Source organism: Girardinichthys multiradiatus, chromosome 22 (assembly GCF_021462225.1).
Source record: "Girardinichthys multiradiatus isolate DD_20200921_A chromosome 22, DD_fGirMul_XY1, whole genome shotgun sequence".
In the NCBI taxonomy this organism is placed as follows: domain Eukaryota; kingdom Metazoa; phylum Chordata; class Actinopteri; order Cyprinodontiformes; family Goodeidae; genus Girardinichthys; species Girardinichthys multiradiatus.
The window spans coordinates 44,755,833-44,775,974 of record NC_061814.1 but is presented as its reverse complement, the minus strand read 5'-3'; the positions used below and the strand labels follow the sequence as shown (position 1 = coordinate 44,775,974).

Below are 20,142 nucleotides of genomic sequence, written 5' to 3'. Positions count from 1 at the left end.
TGATGCATTTAAAGCAGGGATGTGATTCTGCAGCTGCAGGACGGCAGCAGCGACATGTTCAACCGGAAGCACTAAGGTGATGCAACAGAAGGACAGAAAACAACCGGAGGGACTTTCTTTGGCCTTTATTTCACTTTAACTTCCTGTTTGATCAAGAAGCCAAAAACTTGAAGACAAAATGAAAGCAGCTTCAATCAAAGCAAAAATAAAATACCCCCCAGCCGGCGACAGGGGGCGCTCTGACCCTCAGACAGCAGCAGCGCCCCCTGTGTTTGCATAGATTATTACAGAGAAACTCTGAACGTTCAGAATCAGGAAATGAATCCATATCAGAGAAATGAACTGTTCACTTTCTGTCCACAGAAGGTAGGAAACTGGAGGATTTTATAGTTTAATTAACGGCAGATGAATTCATTCAGAATATTGTCTTTAACTGTTTGAAAGGTTCAGTTTATCTGCTGGAAAAACAGCAGCAGGTCAGCGGGTCTTATTTCAATTATTAAAGCATCTTTTAATTAAAACAATGTTTGCCAGAATTATGAACCCAAAAAAAAAAAAAATGAACTAAAATATCAAATCTAGATGAACAGAAACTCAGTTTTAAAGGAATTTTATATTTCATAATTTACATTCATTTACTTCCTGACTTATTTATTTACAATAAACAATATTTTATACATTTATTTCTATTAAGAATGCAAGTTATCGTTGGTGTTTTTAAGTTTTGCATTTTTCATTATAATTTTTAACATTGTTCTGGAACTTGGTAAAAACCTCAAACATGAACCTGTTTTTAGATGATTTTAGTACATCAGGTTCTGGTTTATATGAAATGTTCTGATTTCTACATGTAGGAAAACGGGCTTTTTTCTGCTTGATCTTTGGTTCCATCAACGTGTCAAAGTGCTTTTCATGAACATATTGTCTACATGTTAGTAGTATGATCAATTTCACGGACAGGAAGGTCCAAAATGTTCCCGACTGCAGGGAGAACTGTTGGAGATCCAAAGTGGGCATCATCTGTATTCTGGTTGGGATTTTAACGGAACATTTAGGAGTTTTTGGACTTCCAGCCTCAAAATGTTTGTTATAATAATCAGAACCATACAGATGAAGCTGTAATTTAACCTTCTATCCCTAGCAGAACCGGTCCTAAGGTGTGACACCACAGCTGCAGGATAAAAGGAACCGATGGACGATCAGTTTTTGCTCCGTCATCAGAACCATAAGCAGCGGACCCCCTTTAAACGGGTCTCTGTTTTTCAGGCACATGAAGTTTATTAAAGCAACAGAAATTGAAATGGGCTCCATGTAAACATGTGACCAGAACCATGTGGACCTCCAGTAGGACCAGTCTGTGTTTCCGTCCCATTTATTTTGGAAACGGGTCAGAGCTGCAACTCATCCGGCAGCTTTTAGATTCTTCATCATGTTCAGCAGGTTAATCACTAGGTTTAAAGTTCTGATGCATGTTCAGTTCATCATCATCAGAATAAATCAGAACATGGAAAACGAAACCATCTGGAACCGGTACTATTCCCAGGAACCCAAAGCGTTCCCAGAGGTCGGTTGCTTGAACAAAGGAGAAGTGATCTAAGCTGCTCTAGGACAGAAACCTGGTTCCGATGGACCCGGTCCACATGATTTTGGCCTCACTTGGAGTTTCATTTAAAGGCCTCTGTGTGCAGAAAGCAGCAGCTGAGGAGCTTCGGCTGCTCTGAAGATTCTGCTTGGTACCAATCAGCTGTGAGGAAGAGGAGGAGGAGCGAAGCAGCAGGAGTTCTGATGAAGGCAGGATCAGAAGTTCTGAGGCTGAGAGGCTTCAGGCAGGAACATCAGGAGCTTATGTGAAGATGAGACCAGAGTCGCTGTAAACCTTGAAGATCTTCTCGATGGCGTTGACGTACGCGGCCGTCCGCAGGTCCAGACCCAGGTTGTATCTGTTGGCCGTTCGCAGGATTTGCTGCGGGCGGGTAAATAAAAGCTCTTCTGATGTAAACATTATGACCATTTTAAAGGAAATGTGAAAAATGTAAACATGTTGGATCAGAACCTTTTCATCATTACTGAGACAAGAACCATGTGCAGATTCTACATCTACCACATGGCCTGGGTCAGGTTCAGGAGTGAGAACCAAACCCCCCAGTGGCTTCTGGGTCTGGCCTGAAATGTCCTCTCAGGAGGACATGCCCAGAGCTCCTCCAGAATGATGGAGCTCTTCTCCTGACCCATAAAGCCTGATCCAGACCTCCCAGTCTGCTCTGAGGTCCATTAAAATAAAAGTCACTGTGGTCATGATACCAGCTTCTCATCTCCTGTGGGGTGGTTCTGATAATAAATGAACACGTCTGGACCCTAAGAGGTACCTGAAGGCCCAGCCACCATACAGAGGAAACTCAGTCCAGCTGCTCAGACCCTGGGTCTCCATTAAATGAGCTAACAGGGCCCGGTTTAGGGAGTCGGGTCACCTCCCTACCAGTTCCACTTTGGGCCCCATGTAAACTTGACATGCCTCTGATTTTTTTTATATTAGTTAACTTCCACTTTGCAGTTCTGCAGTACTTTTGGTGGGTCTGGCTGGTTCTGACATGATCAAATGTAACAAGGTTCTGGGAAGAAAATCTGTGCAACCATCAGAACAGGGAGGGGTTAGATGTCTCAGTGCTCCAAAAACAGGTTGCATACAAAGGTTCTGGTTCTGTTGGGTTCAACCCGAGTCAGAATGGTACCTCCTTTAAGGTATGATTCTGGTTCCGCCACATCTGCTAGGACGACCCTACAAACCATCTCAGAGCAAATCTCACTAAGATTCTCCGGGTTCAGTAAAGGAAAGTGCAGCAGGTCCATTTCCTGTGTGTGTGTGTGTGTGTGTGTGTGTGTGTGTGTGTTACCCGGGCAGAACGCTCCATGGTGAAGGCCAGACCCGAGTGGACGATATCCTTCTCAGATGCTCCCTGCCGTCACAGAACATGTTAACCGCAGCAGACAAAGATGAAGAGGAGGAAGAGGATGGGAATACTCACAGCGATCCCAGCCTGGAACTCTGAGGTGGGAACGATGGGAATGGAGCCGCCATGTTTTCCAAACTTCCTCTCCAGACTTTCCTGGACGGACACTGAGGAGAAACCGGATCGTTAGAAACAGAACCGTCGACGGGTTGTTCTGTTCGCAGCAGGAAGAGGAAGAGGAGTATCCGACTCACTCAGCAGGTGGTAGTTGGAGTCCCGCTCGTATTTAAAGGTGAGCCGGCCGTAGCTGACGTGGTTCAGGTTCTTCAGCCACTCGAAGAAGGACACAGTGACACCACCGGCGTTCAGATACATGTCCTGCAGCAGGAGACGAGATCCATCACCACCTGCAGCCCACTCACCTGTCTGCAGAACTCATCTTACCCCCCACTGACCGGGATCACCAGGATGTTCCTCTCCAGGAAGATCCGGTCGGCTTCAGGCGTGGTCGGACCGTTGGCTCCCTCTGCAATGATCTGACAGTACCACAAACTTCGGGTCAGTTTAATGACCCAGAACCCACTTCTGGTCTGCTACGCTCTAATTCCCGGTACCTTGGCTTTGATCCGGTGGGCGTTGCTCTTCGTCAGCTGCTTCTCGCTGGCGGCAGGGATCAGGATGTCACAGGCAGCTTCCAGGATGTTCCCTTCATACGGAGTCGAGTCCGGAAAGCCAACGATGGTTCCATTGGCCTGGAGAACGGAAGTAAAGAACTTTAAAGTCCGAAGAGAGTTCTGAACCAGCGGCTTTAGAGCAAGAACTGAGAAAAACTGCAGATTCTAATCAGAGGATTCAGTTAAAAACCAAACTGTAGTAGCACTATTCTGCCTGCAGGGAACCAGAAGCTATTTAATCCTATAGCAACATGTTCACACATTAGACCAGTTTGACCAGTACAGACCAGTTTGTGGTCCTCCAGCTCTTTGGGGTCCATCCCGTTGGGGTTCCAGATGCTGCCGTCCATCTCTGCGATCCCGATGCATTTTGCTCCGGCGCGGTGAAGGTATCGCATGCTGTGAAGACCCACATTACCGAAACCCTGCAGACACAGCAGAGGGCACGTTGACCCTAATGCATCCGTCATCATACTCACAGGGTGGAGGAGGGGGCGAGGACAGGAAAGATCTCATTTCACCCAGCAGGGGGCAGTAGATGTCTCTATGAGCATTATGTGGTCAGAACTGGCTGCTAAAAAAGAACCCGATCAGTCAGCGCCACCATCAACTCAGTTTGATCACAAAGACCCTGACAGCTGATCTATAAAATAGGAAAAACTGGTGACAGACAGGAGCCCTGAGGAACACCTTCAGGTGGAGGCTGACACTGAAAAGCTACTGAAGACACTCTCAGAAATGTATCTGATCCACTGTGCTCCTACCATGCAGGTGATGAAGAGGACGGGGACTTACCTGGATGACGAAGGTCTTGTCCTTAAAGCCAGGACACATCCCGATCTGGCTCATGTAGGACGCCTCATTGATGAAGTTCTCGATGCCGTGGAAAACCCCTCGGCCGGTGGCGGAGATCCGACCATGGATCCCTCCCTGGCTGATGGGCTTCCCGGTGACACAGGCGTGAGCGTTGATGTCCTGAGGATGAAGAGGAGACGAATCAGAAGGTTCCCCTCTCTGAGGCTTGTTTAGTCTCTTATGCTGTCCACATTTATGGTTTTAGTTGAGGTTTTGGTCTTTAGAGTTGAAATGTTGCCTCTTTCCGTCTCCTTTAGACCATCTCTGGTTGTTCTGCGTCTCTTTAGTCGTCCGTCTGTGAAGCTTTCATCTAACAGGACCTCCAGAGACAACCTTCAGGTTTAATCAGGGCAGGAGAGAAATAATGGAAACTTTAAATGAATCCTTGAATCAAACGGACTTTGATTCGTTTTGCTGCGTTGACATTTAACCTCTGTGCAGTGCAGCAGCGCCCCCTATTGACAAGAACAGCATTTCCATTGTTTGCATGTAAAAAGCTCATGTTCAATTATAATGCTGATCCAGAACAATCTGCAGTAAATGTTATGGTTCTGTTCTTTCCTGAAAACTCTAAATCACTCTAGATGTTTCTGGACACTTTTCTAGAGAAACCCAGTCAGAACACAGCCTGATGTCTGATCCAATCCTGGTTCCAATCTGACCAGCTGTTCCTACAGTTCTGTGCTTAAAGGAACAACAGGAACGTGAGTTCTGGATCAGGGCTTTATGAAGGTCTGCAGGTCCTTCAAGCTGAGCCCAAACTCACGTAGTGTCCCGTGGTGGTGGCGAAGGTGTCAGCGATCCATGACATCTCCCGTTCTCCGGTGCTCATGTCAGGAGCAGGAACGTCGATGCCGGGTCCTGCAGGAGGACACAAACCAAACAGAACCATTAAATAAGAAGTTCAGACCCAAAGAAACCAAACAGAAGTTTGTTGAATCAGTAACAGGTTCAGTTGGAGGTCAGAGGTGAACTCCAGCAGCAGTCTCATGCCTGTCCTGATGCTCATGCTCCATGTTCAATGAACACAGCCAGTTCTCGACAGGTTCTTCAGGATAGCAGGCTGGACAGAACCAGGTATGACCGAGCCAGTGTTCAGTGCGTGTAGTTCTGCAGTGAGGAAGAACAATGGTGCTGCTCTACAGAACGTAGATCAAGCAGTGAAGGTCCCAGACTCTGGATTACTGAGGAACATTTACTCCACAGCCTGAGAATAAATGTTTGAACTCATCCTGGCTGCTGTGTTCATGATTCAAGTTCTGAGTTTACTCCGGAACCATCTAGAACTTCTGTCTGGGTACTACTGGATCTCAGTTCTGCGATCTGACACAGGTTAAAATAACCTACAGATGATCAACCTGGGATGATGGGTTCTGTGCTGAACTGGTTTAGATCTTATTAAGCAGAATCATTTGGTAATTAAACATCTGGGAGAAAAATATGAACTGTGGGGTTCCTCAGGGCTCCATCTTCAGCCCACTTTATTTAGCATCTAAATGGTCCCCCTAGCTCAGAATACAGATCACTGCAACATCTCCTACCAAGTGCATGCTGATGACACTAGATGTCACCACCAGACCAAAACCCACTGCAGTCAGGGAGTCAGGTAATCCAGAATACCAGTGAGTAGATGGGTCAGAATCTCCTCCAGCTTAAAGCAGAGAAAACAGAAAACATTGTTTTTGGTCCCAAAACTCTGAGGATAGAACTCAGCGCTTCACTTGACCTAACGGGCCTACAGAGCATCTGAGGAACCGGGTGTAGTTTTGGACCCGGATCTAAATGTTTGCTTGCCATCACCAGATTAAAGGAAACACAACACGTGCTTCCTGTCTTTATCAGCAGGTCAGATCACTGCAACAGTGTCTCTAGTGGCCAACCAGGCAACTGCAGCTAATCTCCTAACAGGCTTGGGTCACATCAGAACCAGTTCTATAATCTCTGGACTGGATCTCGGTTTGTCAGAGAACAGATTAATACGTTTTGCTGTTGGCCCATACAGATCCAAATGGTCTCAGAGTTTCTGGTTAGGTAGGAACCATGTGGACCCCTCTGGTTTTCACATACCTGCTTACTCAGTGTTACTAAAACCAGAACCAAATCAGAATTTAGTTTCTATGCTCCTCCGCTCTGCAACAAACTGCCTGAAAACCTGAGATGTTTAAAAACCGTTGGTTCCTTTAGATCAGGACTGAAACAGGTTTACTGCAGCTTTGGACCAAAGGATCTGACCAAGGAACCGTTGGAGAAGATCAGGAGACTGAAGATTAAATGTCTGTTTTAGTTTGTTTTTATCTGTTTGACTTGTTCAGGTTTCTGTTGCTTCAACGTCTTTCTGTGGTACTTCCTGTGAAGCACGTTGTAAGAATGGGGTTGAACAAACAAACGTGTCTCGTCTTGCTCAGTTTTCCTCCTAGTCCTGACATGTGATGTGATGCTGCATGAAGCTCTGATCCGTTTGGTTTGGGTTTGAGTGTCCTCCTTCAGGCCAGGATCCTGGTGCCAGGATTCATCTGGAGCTTCTTGTGAATGTGGAACAGGTTTGTTTATCATTATTTCTTGTTTTTATTTCCTGTGGAACCCTCCTCTGAGGTGGGCGGGGTTTAATGAGGACCCGGCCCGGTTCTCTCACCGATGAATCCTTTCTTGGCGAGCTCGATGGTGAACCTTCTGGTGATCTTCTCCAGCTCAGTGTCCTGAAAGCACACAAAGACAAATATTTAGCTCTGTTCTTATTATCGTGAGTTTCAGAGGAAGGTTCTGGTTCCGGCTGAATCCGCCCTGAACGGATACATACAGTTAACTGTAAAAGCGCCTGCAGCGCCCCCTGCTGGGTGTGTTTTTACCTCACTAAAAGATGAATCTGCAAACAGTTTGATGTGATTAATTACAGTCCAAACACACTGAAACCGGTTTAACTGAGCCAGAACTAAGCATTGACCCAACTTTATCAAAACACTCTTCTGGTTTGTAGACGGCCCGGTTCTTGAATCCACATTCTTGTTTTCAGAGACTGAACTACAACTACCTGCTGGGATGATTGGATTTAACTGGGTTTCTACAGACTTTAGTAAAAGCCCGGTTGCTCCAGCTTTTAATGTCAGTTCTGTGCGTATGAAAGGTTTCCTTCTTGCTTCATTGAGTCCATTCATGCTGTCCATCTGCTGGCGCCGGTCCGTCAGGAATAAGAACCGTTTCCAGGCCAGTAGGATCGCTGCATCTCTCTCACTGAGCTCCTTGCCATCAGATCAGGTTATGTCTGAACCCAGCCATCCTCTATGGACTGGGTTCAACTCTGGTCATCAGAACCAGTTCTAGAAGGTCGCTCTGTAAACCCAACAGACTGAGGAGATCCTTCATCAGCAGCGCCGATGAAGGATCTGATGAAGACCAGCACAGGAGGACTGTTGATCCGGTTGGGTTTTCAGCGTGTGACTCCTGGCTCTGCAGCAAATCATCAGAGAGTCGGTCAGAACCGGCCCATTTTGAGTTTCAGATGATTTCTGGTATTTTTCTATTGGTTTAAACTGTTGTTCCTCAGGTCAGAGGTCGGCTCTGAGGTGTGGGAGGGACGGGTCCTCCTGCTGGACAGAGAAGATTCTGAACCGTCTCAGCCAGATGTTGCTCCAGGGTTTCCTCTCAGAACCGAAACAGTGAGCAGTCAGAAGCTGCTTCTGTTACCATCACAGCTGGTACCACTGAGCTAAAGACAAGGACCAGGACCCATTACGGACCTCAAGTCCGGTTCCTCCTCCTCCTCAGGGTCTCCTTTGAACCTGGAGATGTTCCCAGCAGGAACTGCTGAAGGCCAGCATGCTGCTCTGCTGCAGAGGAGACTTCAGGACCCGAATGGATTTATGGCTGGTTCTGAAGAGATCGTCTCATCCAACAGCAACTGGTTCTTCTGTAGCAGCTTTTTAAGTTCTTATCAGATCCGTTTCATCTCCACAGCCTCCTCCTCTCTGAACGGAAACAGTTTATTTGTTCTGGTTCGGGTCTGGTTTGTGCTCCAGAACTGAGACAGGAACCAGATATACAGTTCTCCCAGTCTCTCCTCCAGAAAGATTCTGTCGATATGTTGTGGGTTTGACCCGTTTTTACTTACTTTTTTTCATTAAAAAGACCCAAACATGAGCCGGTACCTGTATGATTCTGTTCAGTCTGTGTTTCACCGCTTCAATCTGGACCCTGAGAACCTAATGAAGCGGATGGGTCAGATGGAGCAGCTTACCGTGTAGTTCTTGGTGTTGATCTTTACTCCAGCTTTGGCTCCACCAAACGGAACATCTGGAACAGCAGGTGGTTTCATGGTTCTGGTTAGAGTCAGGTAACCACTGAGGTTCTGTGTGTGTGTGGAGGTACTGACCAACGATGGCACATTTATACGTCATCAGGGAGGCGAGAGCTTTGACCTCGTCCACGGACACGTCGGTGCCGTACCGGATACCTGAAACACACAAACACCAGAAGGTCAACAGGCTGCAGGTCGGTCCAAAGTCCTGAACCGGTCCTCCTTCCTTGCATTTATCCTTGGAGTCCGCTAAAGTTCTGGTTTCTGACCATTCGATCTGAATATTTTAGCAACACTCTTCTCTCAAACATCTGGATCAGAACTCTGGCCTGATTAATGCTGCTGAGCTCCATTAAAGACCCGTTGTAGATCCAGAACATAATAAATGCAAAAATTCTGGAATTTAACCGTTGTTGTACCAGAGATGGTCGCATAGAGATTAAAACCCGATTAAATCTCAAACTGGTTCCATATTAACGTGTTAAAGGAAAGAAGAAGAACCACACAGAATTTATAGATTAGAAAATGGACCATCAGGTTCTGACTGAACTCGGTATCAGTAGGCTGTCGTTTACACTGCTACGAAAACCCAAAGCAAAGAACCAGAACCAAAAAGAAATGGGAATAAAACACAGAGAGCATTTCTCCGCCACCAACGTAGGACCACAGGTTCCTAAGTCCAGTTCATCTCTGACTGTCAGAACCAGCACCTGGATTCATGTTCGGATCACCATTAGTTCAAAAGTTTAACTACATTTTTCTCAAGCCTTTGAGTTCTGTTGTTGTGGAGGTAGAACCGGGCCCCATCCCTCAGGCCGCCACCAGCAGGAAATGGCCCACTTGGAGCGCCGCAGGCCCAGGAGAATAACCTGGATCCGGTTTCTGCTAACAAACTAGACCAGATCTGAGCAGAACCTAGGCTGCAGCCAGGAGTTCTAACTAAGACCTCAAATGGACAGAACCATTTTCATCAACAGAACTAAAACATTTAGGAGTCTTCTGGAGATAAACAGTTCTGGGGCTCAGACTAGTCGGGTCCAGAACTGAACAGCTGATCCGAGACCCGTTCAAGACTGGGCCAGAATAACCAGTAAAAACTGGAACAACTGAAACCATCCTAACGTTGACTGTGTAAATTATCCCAGAGGTCCAAACTGGAACAAACCCACAGAACCCCACAGAACCAGACAGTTCCACACCAGAACACAGAACTCCAGATGGTTCTCCTCTGTGACCCGTAACCTGTTGGTTCTGTGATCCAACTCAGCTGTGTACATCATTGAGACTCCAATGAACAGGATGAAAATGGTTCTGAACAGTCCATTTGGATTTTAACACACTGGTGCTGTGATGATGATACATTTAGGACATATTGTGCAGGTCCACACAGAACCTGATCCAGATGGTTCTGACTGGAACAGATTCATACCTAAACAAACCCAGCGATCTAAACCAACCAGTACCACCTGAACCGAGACAGACAGGTCCAAACTTAGCGATCCAAGGTCCAAACCCAGTGACCCTACGGGTCTAAAGAGGAACAAACAACGGATCCAAACTGAGACGTGATCCAGTCAGCAACCAACCACTGGACGCTAGAACAACTGATCCGGACCAGAACAGACTAACCGGGTTAGACTGAATCTCAGGTTCTGATCCAAACAATCTGGACTGCGAAAGAACAAACCAGGTTAGAACTGATGAAGTTCTAAAAGAACACCTCAAATGATCCACCTGACCTGAACCAGAACTAGCTAGACTTACTGGTCCAGTCAAATCATACGCAGTGACTGACTTTCCAACTGATAGGACCAGAACACACCACTCATTGTAGAACAGACAAGAATGAACGGACCCACCGGCCCCACCTGATCTGGCCCGGATCAGGCTTGGTCCAGGTGGCTCAGCAGGACCCGTATGCAGACAAACAGCTGGTTCTGTGTTTCCTGAGTTAAGGTGGAGGATGTTTACTCAACGGTTCACCTGAGTCCAAACACCGAATGAGGAGCAGGACCATATGGACATTTTCAGAACATGTTCTGGAGAACCTAGGTCTCAGTACCACAGGTGAAGATCAGGAACCAGAGTGACGCAGAGGAGGAGGAGGGGATTCCTGCCGACCCGGCTGACAAACACGGAGCCAACATGCATGTTACACGGACCTGCATGCACCCCGACATGAACCAGAACCAGGACTCAGAACACCCAGTATGAGAAGATGTTCTCATCTATCAGAACCTCCTGATAGAAACCAGGAGGTTAACTTAACTTTATTAAAGCAAAAATTAACAATTACAGTTTTATTCGTATTAAAGTTCTGCAGCTGCAGAACCTGCTGCTGAGTTAGAACAGAACCCAAACACAACGACCCGGATCTGGTCTCAAATGGGCTGAGTTAAATAAACAAACGGATTTTCTTTCTAGCCCTAAACTTACAGAACCCAACATCTTCTTCAACATAACCTCTCCAATCGGACCAGAACTCCATATTTCTGCATAAACTGTTTCTCTGTTTCATTTCTCTGCACTGAACGCAGGTTCGTTAAACCTGATCATTTATTGGTTCTGATGTGACCCAAGCCATTTATTGAACAGAGCAGGTCCGGTCCAACATTTAAACAGTGAAAACCCGACAGATTTCTAGTCTTTTCTTTGACAATAAAAGCTTCACGGTCCCCAAACTGGGTTTAACAGAGGCCCGGTCCAGGTTTAACAGATGTACTGAAGGGGTTAAATATTCTGGACCAAACAGGTCTACTCCAGTCCTTAAACCCACTGAGATAGCCTGTTACCCAACTGATCCAGAACTTCAGAACCACATCAGTGGGGTTCGCTTCAGATGAGACTCAGTACGTCCATCCAATGAAGTGACCAGAATTTATCTCATGAAGCGTTGGATCACAGTCAGCATCCGACACAGAGAACCCGGTTCAGTAAAACCAGTCAGTACCACACAAGATGCTTCCATCAAAGGAGCCCCACATCGGATCGGGTCTGATCAGATGCTGCTAAATTTGAAATTTCCCACAAAACTAAGAACTTCTACCGTGTTCTGCCAATAAACCCGTCAGCATCAACTTTGATGCTCTGATTTCAAGAAGAACCAGATAAAAGTTGGACCCAGATGCTTTGATGCAGCCCTGAGGATGAAATATGAATTCCTTCATTTTGTGTTGGACTCAGAACTACTACCTCACAGAACCGGCAGCACAATAAAAACCAATCAGAATCATTTAGAACCTGAATGGGCCAGAAGGCCTGATGGGTCCATCTCCATATAGACGCAATAAGATTAAGTATGAAAAGCATGAGAAGGAAGTAGATGTAAAAAAATCATTTCTATGCATTTTTACTAAAGTGTGAAAAAGCATTTTAAGATACAATAAAACAAAAAAATAAAGTATGGAGAAATATTTTCTTAATTTATTACCGATTAAAGAAGGTAAAATGAGATTTTTTATATAATAAATTGAACCAATCAGGGTGGTTTGTGTTGTTTTAATCTCCATCCTCTAACATCAGAACCTGAGGATCACCTGGAGGCTCTCACAGGTGAGACATCAGGTAATAAACTGTGTGTTTTACAGTAACATGCTGATTCGGTTCTGTTCGGATCTCACCTCCCTTGCAGGGCGTTCTGTGCTGACTGTGCTGAGCCCGGTATCCCTCTATCACCTCCCACTCCCCGCTGTCTCTCCGGATCGGGAAGCTGACGCTCAGGACGTGGTTACACGGCTTGATGATCCGCAAGATCCCCCGGACCCTCTTCCTCTTCTGCTCGGGGGTCTCCCGGGTCTTCAGGTCCTCCACCAGCTTGTCCTCCACGATGGCGGCTCCGCGGTCGAAGAAGCCTTCCACCATGGTGAAAAAGTTCGGGTCGTCGTCCCGGTCCGCGGCCTGGCTGTAGCCACGGTGCCGCACCAGGGAGGCGGACACCGGGAGCGCTGAGTCAGCGGCAGGCGCCAGGAGACCGCTCGCTCCCCGGGTCAGTAGTTTTCCGAGGTACCGGTACATTCTGCGGGTGTTCGGGAGCAGGGCGAGCTAGTGGAAGGAAGTCCAGGAAATGGAGGGACCGAAGCTGGAAGTCTGTCTCCTCCTTCCCGCCACCCCTTCCTGTGACAGCGCGGCCACGTGCTGCGGGCCGACCTTCTTCGTTTGAACCGAAGCCGGCACGAGGCCGTTTAAAGGGCGCGTCGCGTCGCGTGGCGTGGCGTGGCGTGGGAGCTGCTGTGGTTGAGATTTTAGCCCATCCTGTTAGAGTCGTAGTTGAGGAAGTAAATGTTCCGGGTGTCAGAATCAGAAAAGCTTTATTGTCAAGTACGTTTTTGGACATACAAGGAATTTGTTTTGGCGTAGTCGGTGCAATACAGTACAAATGAAACAGTACAAACATATCTACAATATAATATAAATATATGTGCACAGTTTTAAGTAAGTGAGAGTAAATATAGAGCAGTATAAGATGCAAGAGCAATACAACAGTGCAGGTGATCATTGTGCAAGTAAAGCAGGAGTCCAAGCTGAGCGTTAATGTAACTCATAGAGTTACAGGTTACAGGTGTCCTGTCAGCAAAAAAAGGAGAGTGTCAGGGTGGTTTCCGGGCTTTGTTAACCAGGCTGGTGGCAGATGGGAAAAAACTGTTCTTGTGGCGTGAGGTTTTGGTCCGGATGGACCGCAGCCTCCTGCCAGAGGGGAGAGTCTCAAAGAGTCTGTGACCGGGGTGGGAGGGATCAGCCAGAATCTTCCCTGCCCGCTTCAGGGTCCTGGAGGTGTACAGTTCCTGGAGCGACAGTAGACTGCAGCCAATCACCTTCTCAGCAGACCGAATGACACGCTGCAGCCTGCCCTTATCCTTGGCTGTAGCAGCGGCGTACCAGATGGTGATGGAGGAGGTGAAGATGGACTCAATGATGGCTGTGTAGAAGTGCACCATCATAGTCTTTGGCAGGTTGAATTTCTTCAGCTGCCGCAGGAAGAACATCCTCTGCTGGGCTTTCTTGATGAGGGAGCTGATGTTTGGCTCCCACTTGAGATCCTGGGAGATGATGGTTCCCAGGAAGCGGAAAGATTCCACAGTGTCAATTGTGGAGTCACAGAGGGTGATGGGGGCAGGTGGGGCTGGGTTCTGCCTGAAGTCCACAACCATCTCTACTGTCTTTAGAGTGTTGAGTTCAAGGTTGTTCTGGCCGCACCAGTCCAACAGATGGTCCACCTCCCATCTGTACGCGGACTCGTCACCATCAGAGATGAGTCCGATCAGGGTGGTGTCGTCCACAAACTTCAGAAGCTTGACAGACTGGTGACTGGAGGTGCAGCTGTTGGTGTACAGGGAGAAGAGCAGAGGAGAGAGAACACAGCCTTGGGGGGAACCGGTGCTGATGGTCAGGGAGTCAGAGACGTGCTTCCCCAGCCTCACGCGCTGCTTCCTGTCAGACAGGAAGTCAGTGATCCACCTACAGGTGGAGTCGGGCACACTCAGCTGGGAGAGCTTCTCCTGGAGCAGAACTGGGACGATGGTGTTGAAGGCAGAGCTGAAATCCACAAACAGGATCCTGGCATAGGTTCCTGTGGAGTCCAGGTGCCGGAGGATGAAGTGAAGGGCTAGGTTGACTGCATCATCTACAGACCTGTTGGCTCTGTAGGCAAACTGCAGGGGGTCCAGGAGGGGGTCGGTGATGTCTTTTAGGTGTGAGAGCACAAGGCGCTCAAAGGACTTCATCACCACAGAGGTCAGGGTGACGGGTCTGAAGTCATTAAGCCCTGTGGTCCTTGGCTTCTTGGGAACAGGGACGATGGTGGAGGACTTGAAGCAGGCTGGCACATGACATGTCTCCAGTGAGGTGTTAAAAATGTCTGTGAAGACTGGAGACAGCTGATCAGCGCAGTGCTTCAGGCTGGCTGGGGAGACAGAATCCGGACCAGCAGCTTTCCGGGGGTTCTGTCTACTGAAGAGTTTGTTGACGTCCCTCTCCTGGATGGAAAGAGCCGTCCTCGGCGTGGGTAGGGGGCTGGTGGGGGGGAACTTCAGGGTGGGGTTTGGAGGTGCCAAGGCCCCTCTTGAGGTTGGAGAGATGGGGGTGGTGGATTGTGGCTGCAGCTGTTGGGGGGCGTCGTTGGGGATGGTTGCAGGACTGTCCCTTTGTCTTTCAAAGCGGCAGTAGAACTCGTTCAGGTTGTTGGCGAGGCGTCGGTCGTTGATGGAGTGGGGGGCTTTCGGCTTGTAGTTGGTGATTTGCTTGAGCCCTTTCCAGACAGACGCAGAGTCGTTGGCTGAGAACTGGTTTTGGAGCTTCTCAGAGTACAGTCGTTTGGCCTCTTTCACTGCCTTGCCAAACTTGTACTTTGCCTCTCTGTATATGTCTTTGTCCCCACTCCTGAAGGCCTTTTCCTTATCCAGTCTTAACCTTCTGAGTTTAGCTGTGAACCAGGGTTTGTCGTTGTTGTAACTCACCCTGGTGCATGATGGTACACAGCTGTCCTCACAGAAGCTGATGTAGGAAGTCACAGCCTCTGTGTACTCGTCCAGACTGTTGGTAGTAGTCCTGAACACATCCCAGTCTGTACAGCCTAAACACGCCTGGAGATTCTCCACAGCCTCACTGCTCCACTTCCTTGTCGTCCTCACAACAGGTTTGCAGAGCTTTAGTTTCTGCCTGTATGCAGGAATCAGGTGGACCATGATGTGGTCGGATTGGCCCAGTGCAGCACGTGGGACGGCGTGATAAGCGTCTCTGATGGTGGTGTAACAGTGATCCAGAATGTTGTCCTCTCTGGTCGGACATTTTATAAACTGTCTATATTTGGGGAGTTCGTGGGTGAGATTACCTTTGTTAAAGTCGCCAACGACGATAACTAAGGAGTCCGGGTTGGTCCGCTCCACACTCAGTATCTGGTCGGCGAGCATGCGCTGTGCGACCTGCACGTTAGCTTGCGGCGGGATGTAAACACCGACCAGGATGAACGAAGTGAACTCACGGGGGGAATAGAAAGGCTTACAGTTTATGATGAAGGCTTCCAGGTCTGGAGAACAGTGCTGCTGAATCACTGTCACGTCGTTGCACCAACCACTGTTGAGGTAAAAACAGATTCCTCCACCTTTCGCTTTGCCGGAGAGTTCCGTGTCTCTGTCCGCTCTGTAGAGCTGGAATCCTGCCAGCTGCATCGCAGAGTCTGGTATTAATCCACACAGCCACGTCTCCGTGAAGCACAAAACTGCTGATGAATAAAAGTCCCTGTTTTTCCCCAACAGCAGTTGTAGTTCCTCCATTTTGTTGGGAAGTGAGCGCACGTTAGAGAGAAATATTCCAGGTAACGGTGTTCGTAGTCCACGCTGGTGAAGACGTACCAGCACCCCAGCCCGTTTCCCTCTCTTCCGGCGTTTCACCGCGTGAACAAAGGTGAGCGCACCTTTGATCAGAATGTCCAAAAATTCCAGAGCAGTAGGCAGAAATGTTGGAAATAACTCCTCTGGTGTAGTAGCCCTGATGTTCATGAGTTCTTCTCTGGTGAGAGAGTTCCGGGTACCATCACAGAAGACCGTTTTAAAGCAAAAAACAAAACAAAACAATGCGCACCAACACGCCGAGGCGACCATCTGCGGCGCCATCTTGTCCAGTCGAACGAACTACAATCGGTTTTTGGAGGGATTTCGCTCTCTCTTACGACAGAAGTTTGATCTCGGGACCAGGTTTTTTTTTGCTTACTGGACAAACTTGCTTTCATATTGGAAACGGCGGAATAAGGCATCAACTGGTATGTGAATGGTTCGGATGGAAGTTCAGGCTGGAGACGGGGAAGATATGGATTTTGAGGGATAGACACCGGTAGGTAGGGGGAGAGGAAGAGGACGTGGGAAAAAGGAGGAAGGAGGGATGTTTGAAAGTCAGTTGGAAGGAAGCAGCTCAGATGAAGAGAGAAAAGTTAGAAGGAAAATACTGAAGGAAGAATTTAAAATAATATTAAAATTAAGGAATGAGGAGGAGCATAATAACCTGAGCCCGATAGTGATTTCTAGAGAAATAAAAAAGAAAATAGGAGATGTAGAAATGGTGAAAGTGTTAAGAGACGGAAACCTATTAGTGACTTGTAAAAATGAAGAACGAAAACTGAAGGCTTTACATGTAGAGAGCATTAGCAAAAAAATGGTTGTAGAGAGAAAGATCTTAGGGGAAAATAAATCAATCCTGGGGGTGATTTTTGGTTTCCTTCTGGACGAAGATTTAGACAAAATGAAAAGAAGCATTACTGGTGCAAATGTGAACTCGTTGAAGAGAAAACTGTCAACGGAGAAAGAGAAGGAAGTCTGCCAGTGATGATTGAATTTACGGAAACAATCTTCCTAGAAAACCCAAAAATAGGATTCTTGAGCTTCCAAGAAAGACCGTACATCCCTCCACCACTTAGATGTTACAAATGCCAGAGATATGGACACATAGCAGCAGTTTGCAAAGGAAAGCAGAGGTGTGCAAAGTGTGGAGAAGATCACAAGATATAAGACTGTAAAGGACTTTATTGCTAATAGCACAATATGGGGAAAATGTAATGATAAAAACAGAAAAGTTATAGAAGAAGTGATAGAAACTAAAAATGTAGTATGTCTTTATGATGGAAGGAGTACAAGAATTAATGTAAGAACAGGAACAGAGTCAACAATTGATTTAACTTTGGTATCAAATTCATTAGCTGGTGTATGTGAGTGGGATATTGATAAAAATACCACTATAGGTAGTGATCATTATCCCATTAAGATCAGAACAGGAACATTAAATATTAAAATTATCAAAATAAAAGTAAATAAATGGAATTTTAATAAGCCAGACTGGATTAAATAGACATGACAATGGATAATATAAATGAAAGTGTTTGTAAAACAATTATAGAAGCTGCAGAAAATTCAATAAAGAAAGGAGAAAGACGGTGCGATAAGAGAATGGTACCATGGTGGACAAGTGAATGTACAGATGTAATAAAGTTAAGAAATAAAGCATTTAAAGCGCTTAAAAGAAATCCAATGTTTCAGAACTTAATGGAATATAAAAGAAAACAAGCAATGGTGAGGAAAATTATTAGGAAAAGAGAATATTGGAGGAATTTTTATAATATGGGAGGGAGAGAAACAAAAATTGATAAAATATGGAAAACAATTAAAATAATGAAAGGTATTAAGAGAGAATATGGATATCCAATATTAAAAGAAGATAACACAACTATAATAAAAGATGAAGAAAAAGCTGAAATACAATATAAAACATTTGATAAAATTCATGGTTCAAGTAACATTAATAATGAGGGAAGGAAAGGGAGGGAAGCCACAAAACTGAAATACAAAGATTTACTACAGAATAATGAAGGAACAAATAACTTAATGAATGAACGGTTTACAAAAGCTGAACTGAACTCTGTACTCAGGAAAATAAAGAAAACAGCACCTGTTAAAGATCAGATCTGATCCACAATGATACAACATCTGAGTGAAACATCTAAAGACGTCATATTAGAGCTTTATAATAAAGTCTGGGAGGAGGAGGAGCTGCCTCAGAGCTGAAAGGAATCAATCATCGAACCAACAACTAAACCAGGAAATTATAGACCCACTGCTTTAACATCAAATATATGCAAAATAATGGAAAACATGATTAATAATAGATTGACATATTATTTAAATAGCAACAGGTACATTACTAAAGTGCAAAGTGGTTTTAGAAAAGGGAGAAATATTAATTAATGACCGTTATGTTTAGAACATGAAATCAGAAGAGCGCAAGTTAATAAAGAAAGTGTAGTAGCTGTATTTTTTGACATAGAGAAAACTTATAACATGATGTGGGTTTAAGGATTATTGATTAAATTAAATAAAATGAAAATTACTGGGAAAATGTTTAACTGGATTCAAAACTTTTTAACAAATTGAACTCTTCAAGTTAAAATAGATCAAGAAATATCAACAAAATATGTCGAAGACAATGGAACACCTCAAGGTAGTATTATAAGCCCATTATTGTTCACTATAATGATAAACGATGTATTCGCAGACATTGGAAAAGAAAATGGATGTTCACTTTTTGCAGATGATGGAGCCATATGGAAAAGGGGGAAAAATGTAAACTGGAAAGAAAATACAGGCGGAGATAAGAAGGATAGAGGAGTGAGCTTCTCAATGGGGATTCAAGTTCTCAGTCGAGAAAACAAAAGTTATGGTATTTACACGAAAAAAAACGAGAGGAAATAAAATTAAAATTATATAATCAAGAATTAGAACAGGTTAAATTATAAAGTTTCTAGGAATATGGTTTGATGAGAAAATCCTATGGAATATACATATTCAGAAAAAGATTGATAAATGTAAGAAAGTATTAAATATTATGAGATGTTTGGCTGGCAGTGACTGGGGAGCAGACAGGGAAGCGTTAAAACAAATTTACACAGGATTGATCAGATCAAATATAGATTATGGAAGTATTATATATGGTTCAGCAGCAAAGACACATCTGGAAAAATTAAATATTATATAAAATAAAGCAATAAGACATTGTTCAGGAGCTTTTAAAACAACCCCAACAACTCGAAGTAGAAATGGGAGAAATGCCGTTAGATTTGAGGAGAACACAATTAACAATAAATTACTGGATAAGTTTACAAGGCAATAACCCGGGACATCCAACACGAGACATCCTGAAGCCATGCTGGGAAAAAATTAAAAAAGAGACAAGAAGTTTTGGATGGATCATTAAAAAAATAACAGAAGAGTTTCATATACAAAATACAGTAATAAGTCCGATACTGCCACTAGCTGTTGTACCACCCTGGATCTTACCAGAAGCACAGGTAGATATGTCATTAATGGAAAAAAAGAAAAGAACATGCATATTAGATTTAAATATAGTACAGGAATATGTTAATAATTATTACCAATACCTTCAGATTTATACAGATGCATCGAAAATAAATGATAAAATAGGAATAGCATTCATAGTACCGGAATTTCAAATTAAAATAGAAAAACGAATCACAAATGGTTTATCAGTAAACACAGGAGAAATATTAGCAATACTTTTAGCAGTACAGTGGGTGGAAGACATAAAACCTTTAAAAACAATAATTTGTTCAGATTCAAGTTCAGTATTATTGAGTTTAAAACCATTCAGACAGCAGGTCAGATATTCTACTAGAAATATAGCATACTTTATTCAGACTACAAATGATGGGTTTATCAATAGTATTTTTATGGGTTCCAGCACATACTGGGGTTAAAGGAAATGAGATGGCAGATAAGATGGCTAAGAAGGCAACGCAAAATCATATCAATTTTACAGTACATTTAAGTAAATCAGAAGCAAAGAGCTTCATCAAACAAAAATTGAAGGAAGAATGGCA

General features: G+C 45.1%; 1 protein-coding gene across 1 annotated transcript; it reads right to left on the bottom strand.

The window, feature by feature from the left end:
- Positions 1–110: 110 nt before the first annotated feature.
- LOC124858798 (glutamate dehydrogenase, mitochondrial-like) lies at positions 111–12,944 on the bottom strand. The gene is made up of 13 exons (XM_047351015.1): positions 12,389–12,944; positions 8,844–8,924; positions 8,709–8,764; positions 7,110–7,173; positions 5,244–5,338; positions 4,418–4,597; positions 3,910–4,047; positions 3,563–3,700; positions 3,404–3,484; positions 3,203–3,326; positions 3,024–3,115; positions 2,892–2,954; positions 111–1,963 (listed from the first exon to the last, which is right to left on the bottom strand). Exons 1-13 carry the CDS (start codon positions 12,780–12,782, stop codon positions 1,844–1,846), a joined length of 1,626 nt encoding a protein of 541 aa, XP_047206971.1. The 5' UTR covers positions 12,783–12,944; the 3' UTR covers positions 111–1,843.
- Between the last annotated feature and the right edge of the window lie 7,198 nt (positions 12,945–20,142).